Source organism: Callorhinus ursinus, unplaced genomic scaffold (genome assembly GCF_003265705.2).
Source record: "Callorhinus ursinus isolate GAN/ISIS: 27379988/994484 unplaced genomic scaffold, GSC_fseal_2.0 scaffold2, whole genome shotgun sequence".
NCBI classification, from domain to species: Eukaryota; Metazoa; Chordata; class Mammalia; order Carnivora; family Otariidae; genus Callorhinus; species Callorhinus ursinus.
In genome coordinates, this window is record NW_027397064.1 from 61,652,250 (window position 1) to 61,675,433 (window position 23,184).

General features: G+C 42.6%; 1 protein-coding gene across 4 annotated transcripts in view; it reads left to right on the plus strand.

Moving 5' to 3' along the window:
• The window catches only part of STK39 (serine/threonine kinase 39), a 296,558-nt gene that overhangs the window by 106,945 nt on the left and 166,429 nt on the right, over window positions 1–23,184 (plus strand). For all 4 annotated transcript variants that reach the window (XM_073882923.1, XM_025853633.2, XM_073882927.1 and 1 more), the window contains 2 exons: window positions 6,001–6,049; window positions 6,150–6,215. In XM_073882923.1, the coding sequence (XP_073739024.1) occupies window positions 6,001–6,049; window positions 6,150–6,215 (115 nt within the window). The remainder of the gene's footprint in view (window positions 1–6,000; window positions 6,050–6,149; window positions 6,216–23,184) is intronic.

Consider the following 23,184-nt stretch of genomic DNA (forward strand, 5'->3'; position numbering starts at 1 on the left):
TTTGTAAGTTTTTTATTTTATTTTTTTTAAGATTTTATTTATTTATTTGAGAGAGAATGAGAGATAGCATGAGAGGGAAGAGGGTCAGAGGGAGAAGCAGACTCCCTGCTGAGCAAGGAGCCGGATGTGGGACTCGATCCCGGGACTCCAGGATCATGACCTGAGCCGAAGGCAGTTGCTTAACCAACTGAGCCACCCAGGCGCCCATACGTTTGTAAGTTTTTTAGAAGAAGAACCTGTGTCATTCATCTTTATGTCTTTCTTTTTTTTAAATTTTATTTTATGTTATGTTAATCACCATACATTACATCATCAGTTTTTGATGTAGTGTTCCATGATTCATTGTTTGCGTATAACACCCAGTGCTCCATTCAGTATGTGCCCTCTTTAATACCCATCACCAGGCTAACCCCTCCCCTTACCCCCTCCCTCTAGAACCCTCAGTTTGTTTCTCGGAGTCCATAGTCTCTCGTGGTTCATCTGCCTCTCTGATTTCTATCCACAGTGTTGGGTCTGTATTACATATTTGATATTTCTTGAGCAACTGGAGACAATTGGGAGCTTGCAATCTGGGGATGATTTGGACTCACTGAAGAGTGTTTCAGAAACAAACCAGATTCAAGTGGGTTGAGGAGTAAATGCAAGATTTTTGATAATTTTTATTTATTTTGCATATTGATCATCTACTTGTAATCTGAAAGCAGCTGACAGGTACCAAAACCCTGGTCTAGCTGAGTACCTTCTTAGCAACGAATAGAAACATCACAGGTGAACAGTGACTAGGACAGATTCAGTCCTGTGCTGGAGCCCTCAGGCTGCCTGAGAAGGAGCTGTGTTTGCTGTCAACCTGAGAACTCATGGAACTTTCCTAATTAAAGAGAGCTGGGGTGTTGGAGCTATTTGCCTCATCCAAGTCTGTGCTCTGCATTGGCACAGACTAAGAGGTGCTTATATTTGCAGAACATGTTGCTATTTCTTAAAAAATAAGCCTTAATCCTGTAGACTATGTACTTCATATGGATGGCAACTGTAAAAGGAACCAGCATTTTCTTCGAGCAACAGGAGGGTGCATATCACATAGATAAATTCATTAGAAGTGAATAAAACTTGAATATTTCTTTTGGGGGGAGGGGAGGGTGAGAGATGCCGTTCTCCCCGAGGTCAGTGAGATTTTAGAAATTATAATGCAGATTGTTAGAACTACTTAAACTGTATCATGTTCATCCTGAATCCTTTGAAATTTATTTGAAGTCTCAGTGGACTTTGGTTCATCCATATGTATTAACTGAATCCTTTAAGAGATTTTCTTCTGAGAATGTTGGTACTTGCAGACTACTGCATTGTTTTTAAAGATTTTTTTTTTTTTTAAGATTTATTTATTTGACAGAGAGAGAGAGTGCGCGTGAGAGAGAGCACAAGCAGGGGGAGCTGCAGGCAGAGGGAGAGGGGGAGGGAGAAGCAGGCTCCCCGCTGAGCAGGGAGCCTGATACAGGGCTGTTTTTAAGGATTTAAAGTGGAATCGTCATTCATAGCCTGTACCATTATTTGGGTTGCTGGTGTATAGGATTTACAAGCTTTACTTGTGAACGACAGTGTCTGTATTTATGTTATGTTGCATTATTTGAAAATTGTTAGCAGCCGTGTAAGGCGTAACTGCTTGCAGAATTCTTTCTCTTCTGTGGTGCTTAGCTAAGAGGCCGGCAGCATGGACAGTTCCATATTAACCCTGTACTGGTGGTTGCTATAGCATAAAGCTGAAACAAACAAGCAAGCGAACAGAACACAAAAACCCTAAAGTCAGTTGGGCAGCATGCACCTCCCCTTCTCTCATGCCTTCTATCACTTTATTCCTCCCTCATTTTCCTCATTCTTTCCAGTTCCACTTTCCCATACTTTCTTATGGAGATTGCTTGGCAACTTGTATGATTCTGCTTCCAAAGCTATAGACATTTGAGGTCATTTGAGCTAACAGAGGATTTGCTGTTTAGTTCTTCTGCGTGTGGAGTAGACCTTTTATTTTGTATGACCTGTATGGCCTATTAACATAAGTGTTGAGCCTATACAGGAAAGAATGTGGCTCCTTTAAACCATTTCTCATTTCTTATGTGATTGTATTTATTGAGGAAGGCTAAGAATGGAGAGTGCAGAGAAAGGAGTTTTCTCTGCAGCATGCTTTCCCCTTTACAGTTTTGGTCACCATAGAAATGACCTTGCTGGGGAAGGGAAGGTATTTTCCCAGCCCTGTATCTTGAGGTATGTCTGGCATTTCCCAGTCTCTTCTCTGTGTTGGCCCTACACCTGACCCCTTAGTGTGTGGAAGGAGGAAGCAGGGTGCAGAGGAGTGAGGGAAGCATGGGGCTGTCCACTTCAGGACCTCCACTGTGCACGACTTACTCCCCCCCGCCTTTTTTTTGTTGTTGTTAGCATGAGTCTTATTTCATTACATCGTTCTCCTGTTCCCTGCTACCTTGAACAGATGCTTAGAATTTGGTGTTGACTAGATTTGGCTCTAGGAGTTGTGGTTCTGTGTCTGAGTGTCTGGTAGCATCACTTCTACCCCATATTTGATTATGGTATGGAAATTGAGCTATAACGATTTTCTGGTCTGTGTTGCACATTGAGGACATAAAAAATGAATCCTCTGTGGTCCCTGTCTTGAAAGGGCTTATAATAGGGGGTCAAGGTGGGAAGACATAGGCACAGATAATTACAGAATAGGAGTGTGGGTAGATTGGTGTGTGAGCACTGAGTAGGGAGCAATGAATTCTACTTGTAGGAGCTGAGCAAAGTATCTCTGAAGACGATGACATTTAAATTGGCTCTTGACTGATGAGCAAGGCTGTGACAGTCAGTTACAAAGATTTCTGAAGAAAAGCACTGTGTGCCTTGTCATGAAAGAGAACGAGAAGGAGGAGTACCAGCATAGCCAGAGGACAGAGTTCACGAGGGGCATGATGGGAAACAAGGACGGAGGAGCCAGCATCCTGTCTGGCCACTGAAATCTGTTAGGATGGATAAGAATCGGGTTTTTATAGAAACCAGCTCTGGAGCAAGGTGGGTGATAGGTTAGAATGAAGAAGAGAGACATAGCAGAGAGACTGGCAGTGGGGGGAAGGGAGGGCGGCTGTTGGAACTGAGTTGACCAAAGGCCATGAAGGTTTCGACTGAATCAGTGGCCTTGATTGAGTCCCTTAATCATCTTGATTTTCTTAGGTTCCTTTTCACTTAAAAAAGTTAAATCTAAGTTATTTTGTATGCCTCTTGGTTTTTAAAGTTTTGTTTCATGTTAATGAGGTGCCAAACACGACACCAAGTCTCAGTCAGTAGAGCGTGGAATGGTTGCCCTGTATGTTTCCTCTGTGGCCCTCCCCTTCGCCTGGGGCTCCATTCCAGCGTTTGAATGTTCTCATGTGCCTCTTAGAGCCTAACCACACATGCTAATTCATATCTGCTAGATTCAAGTTGCTGGAGGTAGTGTTAGTGTCTGTCGCATTCACTGCGGTATGCCTAGCACCCAGCATCATGCCTGACAAAGAGTAGATGCTTCCTAAATATTTACAGAGGGAATGAGGATGAATTTGGAGTAGCTGGAGGCCAAAAACATTGCCAATGATCAGTACGGGTGTACATTAAAATAACAACCGAAGTTAAATCATGTGAAATAGCAGAAACATTTTTGGTTCTAGTGTGCCTGTTTAACGAGGTACAAATCTATGAATTTGAACAAGCTCCCTGAGGGGATATGGCACACAAAATGTAACTCGTGGCCCCCTGTTGTTTAGACTTTTATTTACTCAAAGGAATTAGCAATTAACAGCTCTTTATTGCAGGGGATATGGTGATTCTGGGTTCTTTGTCCGGTACCTCTAACCAGCATTCCACTTGAAGCTGAGGAAAAGAGCAATAACAATTTCAGTAGAAGACTTTTTTGCACAGAGAAACAGTTTACGGCCCCTGTAGACTTACACGGTTTCGACAGTGATGGCTCTTAAAGACGTTTCCTAATTCTTCCGCATGCGTGGGTTCGGTCCCTGGACACATTTTACTGGAGCTTCCTGGTTCCCAAGCAGTGGTTTCCAATCTTTTCAAGTCTGAGGACTCCTTTTTACACTTGCACCCTTCTCAGCCTAATACTATTTGTACCTCTGGTAATCATCCCCTGAGAGAATACCTCCTGATGTTCTGTAATGCTTCCTTTTTGCCTCCCCAACTTTTTTATTTTTTCATTTTTTTAGAAGACTTTATTTATTAGAGAGAGAGAGAGAGCCCAAGTAGGCAGAGCTGCAGGCAGAGAGAGAGGGAGAAGCAGGCTCCCGCTGAGCAGAGAGCCCGATGCGGGGCTCGATCCCAGGACCCTGGGACCATGACCTGAGCTGAAGGCAGACGCTTAATGACTGAGCCACCCAGCTGCCCCTCCCCAATTTTTTTATTATGAAAAATTTTAAATACATGAAAGGGGTAAAAAATAGTACAGCATTTACTTCTAGAGCGTCACCTAGGTGCAACAATTATGAACATTTCCCATATCTGCTGTATCTGTTTATCTTCATTTTATTTGCTGAACAATTTGAAAGTCAGTAACAGACTTAATACTTCAGCTTGCATTCCCTACAAATAAAAACGTGTTCCTATATAACCATAATACTCTTCCACACCTAAGAAAGTAAACAGTGATTCCCTAAAATTGCCTTAATATGTGGCATATTCACGTATGTCTAATGATTTCCAAATGTCTTTTGTAGCTTCTCCCCCTTCCCCTTCAAATGCAGGATTTAGGCAAGAGTCACATGTGGCATTTGGTTTTATTTTTTTAAGTCTCTTTTAATCTGGAAAAGTTCTTTTACTTCTCTCCTTTTCCTCTATGACACTGACTTTTTTTTTTGACACTGACTTTTTGAAGAGATCAGGACGGTTGTCTTGCTGATTATCTTATACTGTAGATGTCTCTGATTCTATCTGCTTGGCTGCTTGTTTTAGAAGGAACTATTGAGGAAGGAAGCTATTCTTTATGGAAGAATGCTAGCTAATAAACATAGAAGGAATGATAGAAGTAGAAAATCAGCATTCTGCCACCTGCTATGAAATAATTAGTTAAGACAAAGATGCTAAAACTGTTAGGGAATAGAATACTCATCCAGTGCCAAAGTGTTACCCAACAGAACATCTGCCAAGTGCATTGGGGAAAACATACCTTGACAATGGTGAGGACTCAGGCCTGGGGATCCTTGGTTAAACTTGGCATCACTCCCAGTGAGATAACCTAACATCATGTGCCCCTGACATGCTGTGGGGACTAGTGCATGGTGTCATTTGTGGAGTATTCTTCCCCCAACATGCTTCATGTCAAATTTTTAGACCTAACTTTCAGTCTATAGGAAATACAGGGTTGAGAAACAAGTTAAATGACACCATGAGGAGACCATCAGACCAGTCCAGTAATGCTTTTAAGTGAGTTTGCATTTTACTAATCACCACTGTGTTTATCTTCCCCTGACAACTGGGAGGGCATATACACTTGAGCTGGGGTCCCTCAGTGAGCAGACAGAGCTGGTCCACAGGATGTGAACCCCTTGCAGTAACTGCTGCTCTTGGGGAATCATAGAACTCTGTAGACTATAGTTTCTTTGACAGGGTCATATTACAGCTTGCACGGCTTCTTAATAAATAAATACAGGGATTTAGCTCACAGATGTGTCAGTCTGCCACCTTTCAGAAAGACTGAATTCACTTAGTGAGGTATAAGGATGAAGGGCAGAAAATTGATCATGCCCCAAATATTTAACTTATGGGAGTTTATGTGTTTTGCAGTAGGGGTATTTGGAAAGAACTGGAAAATCAGCCCTGTTTTATTTGGTGCCCACTTATGATTAATTTAGTTTCTGGTGTTGCTATTCCTGAAACTGGTTTTCCAGAAATACTCTGAGACGTGGTTGTTTCGTCAAGGCAGTGTATTTATTGAGTGGTCATTGTTTCAACTCTAATTTATTATTGATCTTTCAGGCCCACAGCTGCAGAACTTTTAAAATGCAAATTCTTCCAGAAAGCCAAGGTAACATGCTTAAAAACCCACGTAAATCTGCTATTTTGAAATCACTGAATTTCTGCGTATGATATTTGGTGTTAAACTGTTGGGAACATTTGTTTTGCAGAACAGAGAGTACCTAATTGAGAAGCTGCTTACAAGAACCCCAGACATAGCCCAAAGAGCCAAAAAGGTAAGCGCCCCTAGCCTTTGTGATCCAGCAAGGGTGCTCCCCACCTAGGGAAATGAGACCCACAGAAACATAGGAAAAAGATTGCCACACACTCAGGATGTGTTGTTCAGAGGTTATCTGGTTAGCGATTCCTCAGATGGCTGCATTTTGCCTTTTGGGTATCTCTGGCTTGCTGTTATGTGTTTGTAGAAACAGTGTGACACTTGAATGATTTCATTTTTCCATTTATCAGCTTTTCTTAGAGAAGGTTAGAGTAGGGGAGGGGATCATGATGGGGCTTGAACCCTGGAGAGGTGAAATAGCCTTGAGGATCTTTCCTTTGGATATTTCACGGAGAGAAGCAGTCATTTTTAAGCAGTTTGAAATGACAAAAGAAAAACCAAAATTTGTTTTTAATGGTTATCTTTTAAAATCTGATTTTATTTACAAATTTAATGGTTATCTTGAGTATCTGTGGGACGTTGGTCTTTTCCTTATAAAAAGACCCTGGGCCCTCTTGTAATTTACCTTATGTTAAGTAAATTATATTAATGATTACCTGAAAAACTTTGCATTCTTGGTTTTAGATTCTTTAAATGGTGTGTATGTGTGAGTGTATTTGTTTATTTATCCAGAGTTTTATTTATTTGTAGATACTGATTTCGTTATGACATGAAACCTAACGAAATTTAACCTCTGGTTTGGTTTCGTTTGGTTTTAGAATTATATTAGATATTTATAATTAAAAATATTTATGTAGTCACCGATTTAGAAAGGAAGGTTCTCTCCCCCACGCCCCTTTTTATGGTTAATAGCTACAGGGAAAGCTGATCTGAACTGAGTTGTATGCTCTGAAATAAAACTGGCAGAGAAATATGGGTCAGAGATGGTATCTCATCGTGCCTGGCTGAAGTAACTCTGAATGTTACGTTCCAGCCATTGCCTTTTCTGAAACATTGTGTATGAAGTGCATTTCGCGGATGCCTTACAATTGTTTTAAGCAGACTTAAGAGTAGATTTTAAGAAACGACCTGCTGTGTCCAGGTGTGGGAGTGCTCCCCGGGACCAGCAGAGTCCTTGGGGTGGTGGGCCTGGGTGGGGGGGCAGGGGGATTGTCCCGTTGATTGCTCAGACCTGAGCCAGGGCTGGTTTGAGGGATGTCTCTAAGGGAAAAGTGAAAGTTTGGCAGATGGTCCATCAAGAGTGGTGCATTTCAAGGGGTGACACAGGTACACTAAAGCTTCGGTTAAGGCACAGAAGTATAAGGGCCCAGCCACTGTCTAACGGCTCTGGACAGAAGGCTGAAGGAGGACCCAGGAAAAGATGCCCTGGGGTGTGAGAGCCTGTTGCTGGGCTTTTGGTCAGTCATCTGAGGTGTTAGCCAGAGTTGGAAAAGGCTGTTAGGGAGCCTTTAGCTTGTTCAGTTTTTGTCATCCCCAAAGAACATTTTTGTTGGCCTTGACTTGTTTTGCTGGTTTTGTCTGGTCTCATTCTGTAGCTTTTCCCCCTGAGGGAGTTTGCCAGCCCTGTGTTCTCTCCAGAGCTTTAGCTTCACACCCCCAGCTCCTGTCAAATGGACTGGAGGCCTCAGAGGTGCAGTTTCCAAGTGGCTTCCCTCCCCTCCCAAACCTAATCTTCCTGTGTTGGGTGTTTCAGTCTGAGTCACCCGACCTCAGAACACTGGGATTATTTTTGTGTTTGGGGCCTCCTTTCCCCACGTCCTCCCCATCTAGCCCCTCTCCAGTCTCTGCCACAGTGCTCGGAATGTTCTCCTGGTTTTGACTGGACATTTGCAGTCCTTCCCTTCTGTTCCTCCTTTCTGTTCTTTCTTAGACACTGCCGCAGGAGTAACTTATGGATCATGTCACTTAATGGCTTCAAAGTGCTTCCCAAAATTAAACAAAAACAACCCCAAGAGCCCATAAATGAAAAAATAAAGTTCCTGTCAAAGAAAGGCCAACCTCCTTCGCCTTGAATTCATGGCACCATTTCAGCTTCCAGCCTTATGTTGTGAACTCCAGCTCAAGTGAACCACCCGTAGCTCTCACTGCACATACTTTGCTCACTAACCTGTACTTTCCTTTGAAACTCTTATCATTTTGAGAAAATGAAGAAGCTCTTCAGCTTCCAACTTTATTTTCTTTCTTTTAAAAAATATTTAAATTATTTATTACATATGAGTGTGCTGTGCATTTCAAACCCCGTTTTGCATGTCTCTCAAACCATAAGCAGCTAGAGTTTGGGGAGAAGTGATTTTTCAAGCCTGTCTTCTGCCATGTACTTGCTCCTGGACTTTAGACTTAAACCTCAGGGCTTGGTTTGTCATCCATCCCTTCAGATGGAGAATGGCCACACATCTTAGTGTCCCAGAGGAAGAGTGAAGGGAGAATATAAATTCATTCTTTAAACATCGTATAGGAACAAGAGTAGCCCATAGTAATGTTGTTCTTGCTCTCTAGCTTCATTACGTCTGCTGTTTTCCTGTTAGAATTCTTGTTTTCAAGTGCATGTGGGTTATCAGCTATGCCCCACTGCTTGTCAATAGGCTCCATGGCAGGTATGCTGACCAGAACATGGATCACAGTGCACGTCTTGCTCATATCAAGTGCCCACAGATGTTTGCTAACTCCATGAACATATATGCTTGTGTGTACCATGGAAAGGCCATTCGAAGCTCTGTTTTTTACGCATCCAAAATGCTTGGCATACACTCATTCCTGGGGATTCCTGTTAACAGCAGATAGACTGCCCTCTTTCCGTGGGGTGCATGATGTTGGGGAGCAACCATGCTGTTCCTTGCTTGAAGCTTTTGCAGGCTTGGTCCCATGGAAGTAAATATTATTTTAATCATCATGAGCATTGAAAACCTTTGTTGTAGGATTTCTTTGCTTGTCTTAGGTTCTTACCGTGTTTAAGTAAATTCAGTTTAAAAGTTGTTGCAGGGGAGTCCTTAGTGTTATTTGTGTCATCCATTTCTGGACTTCTCTTTATGGATGTCTCCTTGGCTGCTTACTTCCCGGTTGCTAAGGTGCCTCCTGGTTAATCATGCTCTGGTTTCCTGGTGTAAATTTCTTCTTCAGATGCTACTTGTTGCTGCTGGTGCTTTGATTTTTGTCTCCTCGGTTTGTTGTTTTAAAAACAGAAACAGACAGTCCATTGATATACCAGTGTTTAGAGGACAACTGGGCCTGTTGACCAAGCTCTGCACATTTAGGCAACCTGTGTGGATTTGAAATTTGTTGTCAGAAACAACAGTTTCTTGGGCATCTGGGTGGCTGAGTCGTTAAGCGTCTGCCTTCAGCTCAGGTCATGATCCCAGAGTTCCTGGATCGAGCCCCCTGTTGGGCTCCCTGCTTGGCAGGGAATCTGCTTCTCTCTCTGCCCCTCACCCTGCTCTCATGCTCTCTCTCTCTTTCAAATAAAAAAAAGAAACAACAGCTTCTGCTTCTCCTCCCTTATGATAACAAAAATTAAGAGATATTTTTCAATGTTTTTTTTTTTTACATGAACAATTCTCATATTTAAAAGAAAGAGGGGCCAGTTGTAGCTGTTCTCAGGAAGTCCCGTGAGCCCACCAGTGCTGTCCTGTGGCACAAGAGAAGTAGACACCTGTCATAGTCATGTTTGGCCAGAATGTGAAGCATTAGTTGGTTGCCATGGAATTCCGTGTGGGTAGGTGATCTGGTCTTTGTCCAGATTGATTCCTCTAAATCAGAAAAAAGAAATAGAAACAGACCAGTGTGGCTTTCCTGGTAATTTAGTGACATAAAATGATTGTGTGGGTGGGTGGGTGGGTGGGTGTGGGTGTGGTTGTGGGTGTGTTTGTAGTCGTTGCAGAAATTAGGCATATTTTTTTCTTCCTGGAGGCAGAGTATTTGGTCCATTTGGGTTGTTTTTTGTTTTTTGTTTTTCTGACAGACAGTGTTGCTTGGGGATCATCTTGATTTTCTTTTGCCCTAATTTTTCTGTCTGTGAAATGGAAATTCTGTCTGACCTCAGGCATGTGGTGAAGGATAATGAGAGATTTGATGTTCCTGGACCACAAGACATTCTGTGAATTCTAAATGAGAACATGCTAATAATGACCCATGAGAAAGAACAAGGTTAAGTACAGCTATAATTCTTTTCAACTTTTCATTTATCCTTATGCATGAGAAGAAAAGGCTTCATAGCCATTACTCCTTCTCATGTGACTTTTTAGGGACCTGTCTCCAGCCATCCTAATTTAGGGCTTTGAAAGCTTAAGCATATGGTGTTCCACTATTTATCCTACTGGATTCACTGGGTGGGGAAGAGCATAAATCATTCTCCTAAAATTGAGTGCAGGTGCTTAGGGCTGTGTGCATTTTCTGTAGGAGTATCTAAGTGTCAGATGGCTGGTGGCTCTGCTTTCTGTTAGTGATGCGAACCTTGAGTCACCATGTTCACGCTCCTATTCCTACACATTCTGTAGCTAAAACCCACTGATGGCAGGAGAGGGGCAACGGATTAGTTGCTATCCAGATATCTCAATGCCATCTGCTTAACCAAAAAGCATATTGGCCAGAGAAGGGATGAAGTTCTTTTTATTGTGGTTGGTTGTGTTTTCACAGGAAGAGGAATCACTGGAGGATTTTTGTTTGAATTTAATTTTGAAATTGAAAAGTTAGAAATGATTAGTCACCATCAGAAAGAAAGAGATGGGCGCCTGGGTGGCTCAGTCGGTTAAGTGTCTGACTCTTGATCTTGGCTTGGGTCTTGATTTCAGGTTCATGGGTTCAAACCCCACATTGGGATCCACGTTGGGTGTGGAGCCTACTTAAAAAGAAAGAAAGAAGGAAGGCAAGGAGGGAGGGAGGAAGGAAGGAAGGGAAGAAGGGAAGAGATACTGTATCACTGCTGCATTTGGATGGAACCATTGTGAATTGGAAAAAGTAGGGTGGTATTTGTGGACCCCAGAATTTCTTGTATCAGGCTCATAAGATTGATTTCATATTAGGGACCCTGGGAGTTGGCTTCATTTGATCCTCCTATGTGCTTAGGAATAAATGGGTAGGAATATATAGGGATATTACAGTTCATATTTATTTAATACTTAATATGCATTCATAATCTGTTTTTACTTTTTATTTTGAAATAATTTCAGGCTTACGAAAGTTTACAAAAGTAGCACAAAAAATTCTGTATGTATTTTCTCTCTCGCTATCTTTGGAAACATTTCAAAGTTATAGACATGATATCTTTTATCTTTAAATATACTTCAGTGCATATTTCCTAAAAATAAGGTTGTTCTTTTACCTAACAGTTTAATTATCCAAGTCAGGAAGGTAACATCAACACAATACTATTATTTAATTTTCAGGTCTTATACCAGTTCTGCTAGTGGTCATCTGTCTGGTTCAGGATCCGATCCAGAATCATTTAGTTGTTGTCTCCATTAGTCTCCTTTAATCTGGAAGAGTTTTTATTTTTCTTTTATAGACAGTCACACTTTTGAAGACTATAAGGCCACTTATTTTGTAGAATGGTGCTCAGTTTGGGTTTGTCTCACATTTCTTTGTGATTAGATTTAGTTTCTGCATTTTTTGACAGGAATACCTCAGAATGATGCCGTGTTCTCCGCATATCACGTTGAGAGGTGCGTGATGTTGACTCATTCCTCTGTGGGTGATGCTAACTTTGATCACATGCTTATGGTGGCTCCTACCACCTTCTTCCTTGTGACAAACACAGTTACTTCCTAATAGAAGGAATTCATTAATATTACATTCTTTCATTAAACATTAAAAGGTAAAGTGAATGTACTTACTGTACAGGGTCATTAGTCTTTTTTCAAGGAAACATTTGTGCTTTATGTCATTGTGGTTGTGCATTCCTAGGCTATTAATGATAGGATTTCCCTATGGTTTCAGACAAGGAACACTTGGCTAGTACGTAATGTTTCGATTGAGGTGGGGAGTAGGAACGGTATTGCTCCAGCCTCCGTGTCTGGTCTGGAAGCAGGAGCAGCTGGGTCTGTGTCCCGGGCAAGCTGGCTGATCTCTCGGAGTCCAGTCTAGTCAAATGGAGCCAAGGACACTGACAGTGTGTGGCCGTGATGATGAGAGATGGTCTGGGCAGGATGCCGAGCGCTGTGGTTGACACATTGGGAGTGCTCAGTCCAACACAGGCTGCCATGACTATCGTGTAAATAAGGGAATGCCTATTGCGGCTGCAGAGCTGGACATTTTAGAAGTACGCAATGAGATAGGGAGTGAGGAAAGTCCTGGAGTGGGTGAAAAGGTTGTTTCTCTTTTGCTATTGCTTTGGACGAGAGGGGGAAGAAGCCCTTGGAAACCTACAGAAAGAGGGAGAGAAGGATGACAGCCATTGTTTCAACGCTGTTGCCTATTCACATGTCTTCATGTTTTCTTTCCTGCCCCATCACGGTGCTGGCAGTGGGCACGAGCCTGCACCTTTCCTGCAGTCGGTCCCCTCTCCCGTGGGAAAGCAGAACAGTGTGTGTGCGTGTGTGTGTGTGTGTGTGTGTGTGTGTGTGTGTGTGTGTGAAGACCAAAGAATAGTAAGTGCACACAGCACTCATGCACGGCTGTTAGCTCACTTTCACATACGCTTCCTTATTCATTCTCAGCAGCTGTGCTTGAAGACAGGTCGGGCAGGTATTTATCATTACACTTGACAGATGAAAGTGGGAGAGGTGAACTGACTTGTCTGAAGTCACACGGCTAATCAGAGGCCGTTCTGTTCTCTTTTCCACCAAATCATACCTCAGAAGGAAGAAGAAGAGAAGAGAGAGGATAGGAAGGAGATCTAGATGGAGGAGGCTAGGTGGCATGACATGGTCTCAGTAGGAGAAGGCGGGGTACGTTTGTCATTCTCAGCGGGTAGTCTGTCCCTTACCACATGCCGTTCATGGGCCCTCGGAGAAGCTGTGAACATCACTGTAGCCCTGGAGGTTTGCCTCCAGGGTTTTAGCAGGTGTGTGGGGGAGTAAGGGGGTATAAGGACTTTGGAGATTCTGAAGGGAAGAGAGGTGGCCAGTGGAAGAGAGCTGGATAGCGTTGACAGCTGTTGAAACCTTCCCGAAACCCAGCTTCTCATTCGTGAAATGGGGAAAGTCATTTCAAGGCCTTCCTGTGATTTTGAGGACTGAATTAGGTAAAGCAGAGGAACTGTATAACCCAGTGGTTGGTTGGCACAAAATAGTACGTGGCACTAGTTATTATCACAATCCTACTGAGTTTTATTATAATCACATATATTGCTTTATTATTACAGTGTTATTATTATAATGTCATTATTGTTTTTGTAACGCTTTTCATTGCTGGGCTGCGGTCACCCCTGCTGCTCTTCCTGCTTCTGCGGCTGCTCTAATGGCCGCCACCATCACCCCCACGGCTCCCAGGTTGAGAGAGGACACGGGCCAGGCAGTGAGACCCCCCTTTCCAGTGGGGAACACAGCGTGAGCAGCACAAGACATACTCGAAGAGTAGCAGAGAATAAGTGCCTCAAGATGTGGGCGTGGAATATGTACTACAGAGGGGGCAAGGTCATGGAGCTGGAAGATGGGGGGACATGGGCAGAGGAGAGAGAAGAATTCACATGTCTTGTGTACCTTCATGCACCATGCTAGACACTTGGTTTCCATTCATGTCCATTTACTTATAATTAATGAAGTCCCGAGTAACAGGACAGATGGATTATTAAGACTGGTTTAAAACAAAGTCTACATATTTTGAAGTATGAGTGGAGAAGAGCATAAATATCTCCTGGTTGGTGAGCCTTCAGTTTGCAGTCCCAGGTTGGGCCTTGACCACCTCATCATACAGTGGCTGGGCAAAGCCCCCTCGCTTCCCAGTTTGCTGCCACTTAGGTTGCTCTTCTAGTCCATAAAGAGGAAAAATGACTTTGCATTTCTACATAATTGCTTTTTCTCCCCCTCCTGGAATCTTGTAATTAATTTATGAGATATTGAAGGTTATATATTATCATGAAACTGGAGAATAAATAAGGGGATTCCTCAAATGCTGGAAGGATGGATTTTAATTTTGTTCCAAGGCTGTCCAGTAGAGGGCAGTGAAGGGCTTTATTTCTGAGAGGCTGTGGCCTGCTAACTGAGCAAAAGTTTTCTGGTTTGTTGAAGGTCTCAGATTTGGGAGGAGAAGAATCAAAGGATGTTAGGTGCCTACTGAGCCATGAGTACCAGGCGCCGTAGTCAGTCAGAATGTTTTTTTACTGGGCAGGGGGTTGAAGGGCGAAGGTGTAAGGACTTCTCATTATTACCATTTTCATTTCAAATTGCCTTTTCTATTAACCAATCAAAGTAATCTAACATTTGTATTTTCCAGAGTTCATGTCAAAAACAAAAATCTCAAATTTGAAAATGGGACTAAAAATCTTCTGGTATTTTATAGTTTAAATTAATACAGTTATGGGTGGTTACATGCTATTTCTAGAAAGTTCGTTGGTTCTTGCACTTCTCCTTAGAGCCAGGTAAACAGAGGAAAGAGGGAGTCAAAACATAAGATAACAATGAAGGAGAAGTGAACAGATCTCTATATTTTGGATTTAACACAAGATACTCCTCATGACTCAGGTAGGCCTGAGGGTGCATGTTCTCTTATTACTTTGTGTCTCTTTCCCCCTTCCTCTTATTTGAAAATAACCACAGGTATTGGTAATCTGTCTTATTGGGGAGCTCACATGCTCAAAGGGAGAAGGACTTTGGTGGTTGAGGATGTTATTTTTCCTATGTTAATGGTGAGAAAAGTTGTCCCGAGAGGTTAAAATTATTGTCTTAACTGGGACAGATGTTCCCAGAGGGTAAACTCAATGTTTGCATTATTTCTACATTTTAAATGCTTTGCTTTTAGGCAGTTGAGAATGTAGAGTTCATTTGTTCAGGAAAGTGCTTTTGGTCACTAGGGGGTGCTATCAGAATAGTTCATGTGGGAACCTGGGGCCAGAAATTGCTCACTAGTCTATAGAAACCATTGCATTCACAAATTTCTTCCTTTTGCATTGTGCCTGCTCTAAGGAGCTTGACTCCTGTTTGTGCTGGGGGTGAATTAGGCAGAGGTGAGGGTAGAGGAAAGAACAAGGGAAAAAGCATCATAATTTACTTTCAATTCAATTGGTGAATTGAGTTAAAAACTGTATATATTTTGGGGCGCCTGGGTGGCTCAGTGGTTAAGCTCAGGGTCCTGGGATCGAGCCCCGCATCAGGCTCCAAGCTCAGCGGGGACTCTGCTTATTCCTCTCCCTCTGCTCCTTCTGTGCGTTCTCTCTCTCAAATAAATAAATAAAATCTTAAAAAAAAAAAAACAACTGTATATGTTTTAGGTTAGTGGCCTCTTTCTGATGACATTGAATGAGAGTAGAAAGGATCCATGGTGGAAATTGTGATTTGCTAATCCTGGCAGCCCCACTTATAGGGAAACATCTGTATTATGAGATTGAGGTGTCTTTTTTTAAAGGTACCAATTGCTTAAGAGAGTTTAAAACTTTTACAGATCTTGGACACCCAGTTTTGGAACTTTAAAAATAGTGACATACATTCTGAAAATATTGTGAAAGATAGTGCTTGCACAACTTTCGTGTGCAGGCAGTTGTTTCCTTTCGCTAGAAATGAATAGACAGAATCAGTGGCCTTATTTCACACTCAGTTAAATTTTTGAGATCTGCGTGTTCATATGCATTTTGTGCTTCATTTTTACCTTTGGGAAATTTGCTAACTTTCCAAAGCTTGTGTGCATCAGGTAACTTTGAAACTTAATTGGCATATGTGTGCTGAGGGAAGTCCCTGACGGCCTGCTCATCTAGGGCTCGCTGAGCATCACTGATAATGTACCAGGTACTGACTCCCAGTAAAGGGGTTTGCCTTTATTCACCTTTACAGCGCACTCTAGCGCACCATTGCTTTTAAAAGTAGATAAACCACGAAGAATGGGGAGGAATTTGGAATTTGTCTACAGTTGCAGCAACACGACTATAAAAAGTGAGCCGATGCTTTTTGGATCTTGTGAAAACTGTGATGTGATTGACTGTACCTTCTTTCTTGTTTAAAACCATTCAGTGGCTTCTTGTCAGTTGCAGGTAAGTTCCAAGTTCCTGCCACTGACAGGATGAGGTCCACGTCACTTGTTAAGGTGAGGGCCAGGCAAGAGTCCTGTGCTCTGTGTTTGGGCCAGCTCTCTAGCCTTTGCTTTGGCCACTCACCAACTCACCCTTGCAACATCCTTATAGAGTTACTCATCCTACTTTTCTACCAAATGCGCCCCTGAAATCCCACCTGTTTTCCGTGGAGGTGCATGTACTGGTCCCCCTGTTTAAAAGGCTTCTCCCTGAACTCGTATCTCTCTGAGGCTGGCACCTCCTCTCTGGAGCTCTCTCCTCCCATTTCCCCCCCTGCATCCAGAGGATTCCTCAGTCTTCCATCTGTACCACTTCTGTACCTGGAGCATCGATCCCTTGTTGCACTTACTGTCGTTTGCAGTTACTTCCCTCACACTTTTGCTTTCTGGACCAGACTGAGCTCCCTAGTGAAGGAAGAGTGTCGTATTATTCCCATGTCCCCAGTACCCAGGGCAGTATCTTGGTCCATCTGGAATTGAAGTTCAGGAAATGAGATTGCAAAGTCATGATGATGGCTTTTACGGGAATCGATTTGAGAGCATGAGGGGAGGCGAAGCAAATCTTGTAGCGTAAAAGGGGAAGAGTTGAGAAGTTTTTCAGTTGGTGCTGTCTTCTTGTATTTCTGGGTCTGGGTGGGACTCAGAGGTTAACTGCTTTTAGTTTAACATCCTTTGTCATCTCCCCCTGGCTGAGAGTCTTGGATGAGCCAGTCAGCTTGACCCACCTCTGCCACCTTGTCACGAAGTGGACTGGTTAGATTTCATTACCTAACCCTGACGCACCGCACACTTAGGGTTATCTGACAGCAGAAGTTTAGTCCCTGGCACTCAGCATATTCTGTGCTGTCATTTTCTTTTCCCAGACAGGATGTACATAAGTTTTCCTATCACTGGAAGCCACATCTAATTAGGAAGATATTTTGAAACTGGATTTAAATTAGTTTTCACTATCCTCTAATTTTGGATTGCCTGTTACATATCCCTTCATTTAAGGGAAATGGTTTTTAAGCTTAACTCTTTTAGATCATGATCCTGTAAATCTTTAAAGGGAGTATGACATTTTGGAGAAGGGGATGGTGATGGAGATAGAAAGTAATGGAACTTGTGTGCACAATTGGGAAAGGAAAAAGTCCATGCTGGTGGAAGGGATCCAGATGTTTCACTCTTCTCCCTCCCTTCCTTGCCCGTTCAGGAAGTGTGGTGAGGCGAGCAGACGGCATGGTACACATGTTTAAAAAATCAAATGTGGCAGTGGGGGGCTGTGGTTGTTCTGTGTTCATCAAATTTGATTGATATAATAATGATGCATTGTTTTATTGTGCTTTTTTTTTTTAAAAAAAAGGCCAGAATATATATATTTTAAAATGTCTTTTTACTTTGAAATTAAGTAGTTTTAAAACAAATTAAAATTCAAGAGGCTCAGTTAAAGTTGTACTTTGATACAGGATTTTCTAGGCTTCCTGTTAAATTACTTCTCACAAATTCAAATATTCATTTAGAAGAGCATATAATAACTTTAATTTCCCCCCCCTCACATACAGAAAGGAAAGGAGTCCTTGTACAACTTACAAAGCAGTAACAGAGCTAAGAAATTCAAATAACAGCCTTCAACCCAAATTTAAAAGGCTACGTGAAGGTGACTGGAAATTGTTTTGGCTGTTTTGCAACTACATTGTGGGTTGATATAATTTGGTTGGGGAGGAACTGGGAAGGTCCTGTCTCATCAAGGCTGGAAGGGCTCCCTTACACGATAAGGACAGAGGATTAAGAGGTGGGCTTTCTCTGTGACTTTGTGGACAGTAGTAGGAAGAGGAAAATGAGAAACTGAGCCTAGAAAGAGGTGGAACAGGCGCCAAAAGAAGAGCTCTAGGTCAGGAAGCTGAGATCCACAAAGGTGTGTGCTAGAAGGAAAAGCCAAGCTTAGACACTTCAGACAGGCCCCAGCCAGACCCTGGCTCTACCCACTTGCTTACGGGGTAACCCTGAGCATTGGCTAACCACCTCCGCCCAGTCCTGCCTCACCTGTGAAGTGCAGAGGGTTCAGTGGCTTCTCCTTGATCCTTGAGGGAGAAAAGTGAATCCTGAATTGGGCCTCCAGTGCTTGCCATGGTCTAGTCCCTTCGCATCCTTAAGACTCTGTCCGTGTTCTCCACCCCCTCCTTCTCCACGTGTCCATTTGCCTGGGGCTCCTACGCAGGCTGCCCTCCCCTCTGCAGAGAAGTGTCAGCCCACTCCTTCCTCAGCAGACCCCACTTACAGGTCCAAGAGGCCCTTCTCCAGAAAGCAAAATTAGAACCATGCTATATTCATTGTTCTGTGATCCAGCTGCATTTTCATTTAAGGTCCCTGTGGACATCTCTTTGTGTCAAGAAACAAAAACATACTAAGTCATGTTTAATGGCTGCGTGATGTTCTACTACAAGAGGGACTATAAATGATAATCAGTTCTTTCTTGATGGAATTTAGATCGTCTCCAATTTTTTTTTACCGTTAGCCATACTGGGGCGAGCATCACAGGCCTGCACTGTTGCATACGATGTTACTGATTGTGTTAGGATATGTTCCTAGGAATGGAATTACTTGCTGGAAGAATATATATATGCCTTATAATTCTTGATGTATACCGGCTTACTGATGTTTAAAATGGTAGGCGTTGTATTTTAAATCCCGACCTGAGTCTCAATTCTGTCATCTGTACAATAATACATTACTCACATGTACACACACACACACGCACACACACATATTCTTAGCTCAGTGCCTAGCATACAGTATTTAATATTATGACTTGTTTTTGGTATTGAAATGTTATCCATGTACATTTGTTATATTTCACTTTTTTCCTGGCTCTTCAGTTAACTCTTTTGCAGAGAGCATCCCAGGTCTGGTAATTTTGCAACCTGAGACTTGCAGGAACTTTAGGAGGGATGAGAATGACTGTGTACTAAAAGCTGATCGATAGAAAGCCTATTATGGAGGTCCCAGCTGGGGGTCCTGAACTCGGAGGGCCATTAAACGTTGTTAGGAGAGAGCCACCGGTGGTGAAGAGTGTGGGGAGCCCTACCATTCTGCAGCCAGTTCTTAGATAAGGAATTCTTTTCAGTGTGAGGACTGGGCTAAGTGTGCAGCCTGATGAGGTATTTTGGCCCATTATTCTGCCACTGCAAGCTCTGTGTCCAGAACAAACAAATGATAAACCAGCTGCCAGCCTGAGAAAAGGTCCAACCGTTTCCATCATCCCTTGGTTTATGCAGGTCCGGGGTTGGCTGCTGGCGCTGTGGCAGGTGTCAGTAAAGCCCGGCATCCACAGTCAAAGGACAGACCAGTGTTTTGGAGGCTGAGCTTTTCCTTTTTATTCTCTTTCATTTTTATTTATTTTATTTTTTAGATTTTTTATATTTTATTCCTCCTTATTTTATTTTGTTATATACTAGTATCCTGGTTCAGCTCCTTTGTGATCTTAACCAATGACAGCTGTTAGAGTTTGAAACCCCATTTTTCTTTTCTCCCTGAATCACTGCATAGGATGTTTTTAACAATAGTATAACCTTCAGATTGCATCTTCACTGCCCCCTGGCTGCTTTTGAACCTTGGGTGAGTCACCCATCTCTGAGACTTGATTTCCTCACTTTCCCAACTGCCGAGGGTTTGGGTGATGTTTACACACGACAGTCGGTATGAAATGCTTATGCGGCCTCTGTAATATCACAGGGATGGCATTAATGCTCTTGCCTTTTCCTTCCCCTCGCTGTGCGTCAGGAAACGTTTGATAAGGAAGAAGTTGTGTGTTACACAAGTGAGCACGAGGAAATGTTTAAATGTCATGTGAGGATTGTCTTTTATTTTCTTAAGGAAATTAACGTCTGAGGTTAGTGATTTTCACCTTGTGCTTTGCTTCTTTCTTCCTTGGCTCCACAGAGCCCCAGAAGCTAACCCTTGTTCTTCAAATAAAACTGTTCTTGCTCTTCTGCCAGCACACACAGACTTACTAGTTTCCTTAAGGACTTCAATTTACCGAAGTTTACTTAGAACTGGGTTATTCACTTCTCTTTTAATTGTAAGATTTCTGACTTCACTTATTTATGGATTTAAAGTTATAATTAGAGATGTTCCCCATTTAATGTATTTTTTAACAGATACCATTAATTTATCTGTTAGAACTGTTAGAAAACAAAATTTAGCCGAGGACGTCTGAAAACCTAGTTGGCTTTATTAAGCAGTTCGTGAGTCGGGCAGCTTCCCATCTAGCAAGTATAGAGATGCTCAGGAGTTGGGCAAAATGGAAGATTTTTATGGGAAGGAGGGTGGGGCAAGTAGTTACTGGCAAAAGAAAAGAAACGATTGTTTCAGGCAAGGTCACCTTCCCTTAGGGGGAAGAGCAGGGGGTCTTTATTAGGTGGATTATCTCATCTCCATTAGGGAGATGGAGAGGACCCATGTGCTAGATTACCTCATTGGTGCCGATCAGAAAATTTCTGACTGGCTGGGTGAGACTACCATTTTTGAGGGAGGCTAGAACTGCAGTTAGGTTAGGCAGTAAGCCCTGGTTTGGTGACTTGGCCGGAGTGACTCCATTTTGGGCCTGTGGTTTTCTCTTTAACAGAACAAAGTAAAAAGTTTTCAGAAATAAATGACCTCCAAATCAGCTCCTCCCCTGCTGACATGTTCTGTAATATGATGTTATTTCTGTGGGATACCTTCTGCTTTTCTCTTATTTACCACCTTGAGAGATAGTCTCCTGTCTCCTTTCCCTAGAGAAGCTTAACGCCTGCACTTACCGTGCAGATTCCCAGGCCCCTTAACCAAAAGTCCATATTCAGTAGATCTAGGGCCATGACCCAGGGCTCCGCATTTACAATAAGCTGGTCAGTTGGTGGTGGTACAGCGATGAGACAGACTGGCCGGGCCCCAGGTTTGGAAGGAAACCATATTGCTTAAGCTCACTTGGCAAAAATTATTTCATAGTCCTGCTTTATAATTATGTAGACTCAATGAAAATGCCAATATTTCATCTGCTGCTTTTCCCTTTTTTTTCAACTGACCTTTGGGCAATGCTGTTCCCACCTCTCTGCCATTCCCACTGAACTCCACTGGCGCAGTGCCCACTCCGGGTTGTTGCGTGTGAGGTCGGTCTTATCGGGGTTACGCTGCTTGCTAGCTGCGCAGACCGTATGAGGCAGAGCTGTGGTGTCTTATTAAACCACGGCTTCTTCTGGTATCGCTTACCAGGCCTTAGATGCATGATTCCGGTGGGGATATCTGTCTTCAGAGCGCTCTGTCTGACTTTACTAGCATTATTAATATAGGCACTCATTTTTACCATTCTCGTAATGCTAGTGTTAAAAAACAAAATTCAGCTGAGTAAACGTAAAGATCCAATTGGCTTTATTCAGTGATTCATGCATCAGGCAGTATCCCATCCAGTGAGTCGAAAGGAGCTGAGGGGAATTACACAAAATGGAAGGTTTTTGTTGGCAGGAGAGTGGGACGAGGGAGTTAAGCTAAATTAACAGCACAAGAAACAGCAGGTGTTGGTGAGGATGTGGAGAAAGGGGAACCTCTTGCCTTGTTGGTGGGAATGTAAATTGGTGCAGCCACTCTGGAAAACAGTATGGGGGTTCCTCAAAAACTTAAAAATAGAACTATGCCACCACCCAGCAATTGCACTACTAGGTATTTACCCAGAGGATATAAAAATACAGATTTGAATGTGTACACGCACCCTGATATTTATAGCCGCGTTATCAACAATAGCCAAACTATGGAAAAAGCCCAAATGTCTATCAGTTGATGAATGGATAAAGAAGATGTGTGTGTGTGTGTGTATAAACACGTGTATGTATATACACGCATAATATATACACACATATATAAAACATGGAATATTAGTCATCAAAAGAATGAAATCTTACCATTTGCAACAACGTGGATGGAGCTAGAGTTAGAGTGTATTATGCCAAGTGAAATAAGTCAGTCAGAGAAAGATGAAAACCATACAATTTGCCCCGCATCAGGCTCCCTGCTTGGTGGAAAGCCTGCTTCTCCCTCTTCCACTCCCCCTGCTTGTGTTCCCTCTCTCACTGTGTCTCTCTCTGTCAAATAAATAAATAAAATCTTTAAAAAAAATACAACCTGTTTGAGCCCCAGTTTTGGGGCGCCCAGGAGGCTCACTCAGTTAAGCGCCTTTGGCTCAGGTCGTGTTCCCAGGGTCCTGGGATCGAGTCCCACATCCAGCTCCCTGCTCATCAGGTAGTATGCCTCTCCCCTTCCCTCCTCTGCCCCGCTCGTGCTCTCTCTCTCTCTCTCTCAAATAAATAAATAAAATCTTAAAAAAAAAACTGTATGATTTCACTCATATGTAGAATTTAAGAAACAAGACAGTTGAACATATGGGAGGGGGGAAAAAAGAGAGGGAAACAAACCATAAGACACTGTTAACAACAGAGAACAAACTGAGGGTTGAGAGAGGTGGGGGGGCTGGGGGATGGGCTAGATGGGTGATGGGTATTAAGGAGGGCACTTGTTGGGATGAGCACTGGGTGTTGTGTGTAAGTGATGAACCACTGAATTCTGAAACCAAGACGGCACTATAAGTTAACTAACTAGAATTTAAATAAAAATTTCAAAAAAACCTAAGACATTAGTGAAGATTACTATAGTCTACTCTAACTGCTGGAAGAATGATGCAGAGGAAAGTGGGTGTCACCTTGGATGCACTGGGAAGCACTGAGTCTTGGAGTGCAATCAGCTTTGGCACATGTACCAGTTTCCTAATGATTGAGCTGTGTGATGTAGTCAAGTATCTAGAATTAATTATTTTTCACTGATATAAATTGTAGAAATTCAAGTTTCTAATAGCCAGCAATATTTGGAAAAGT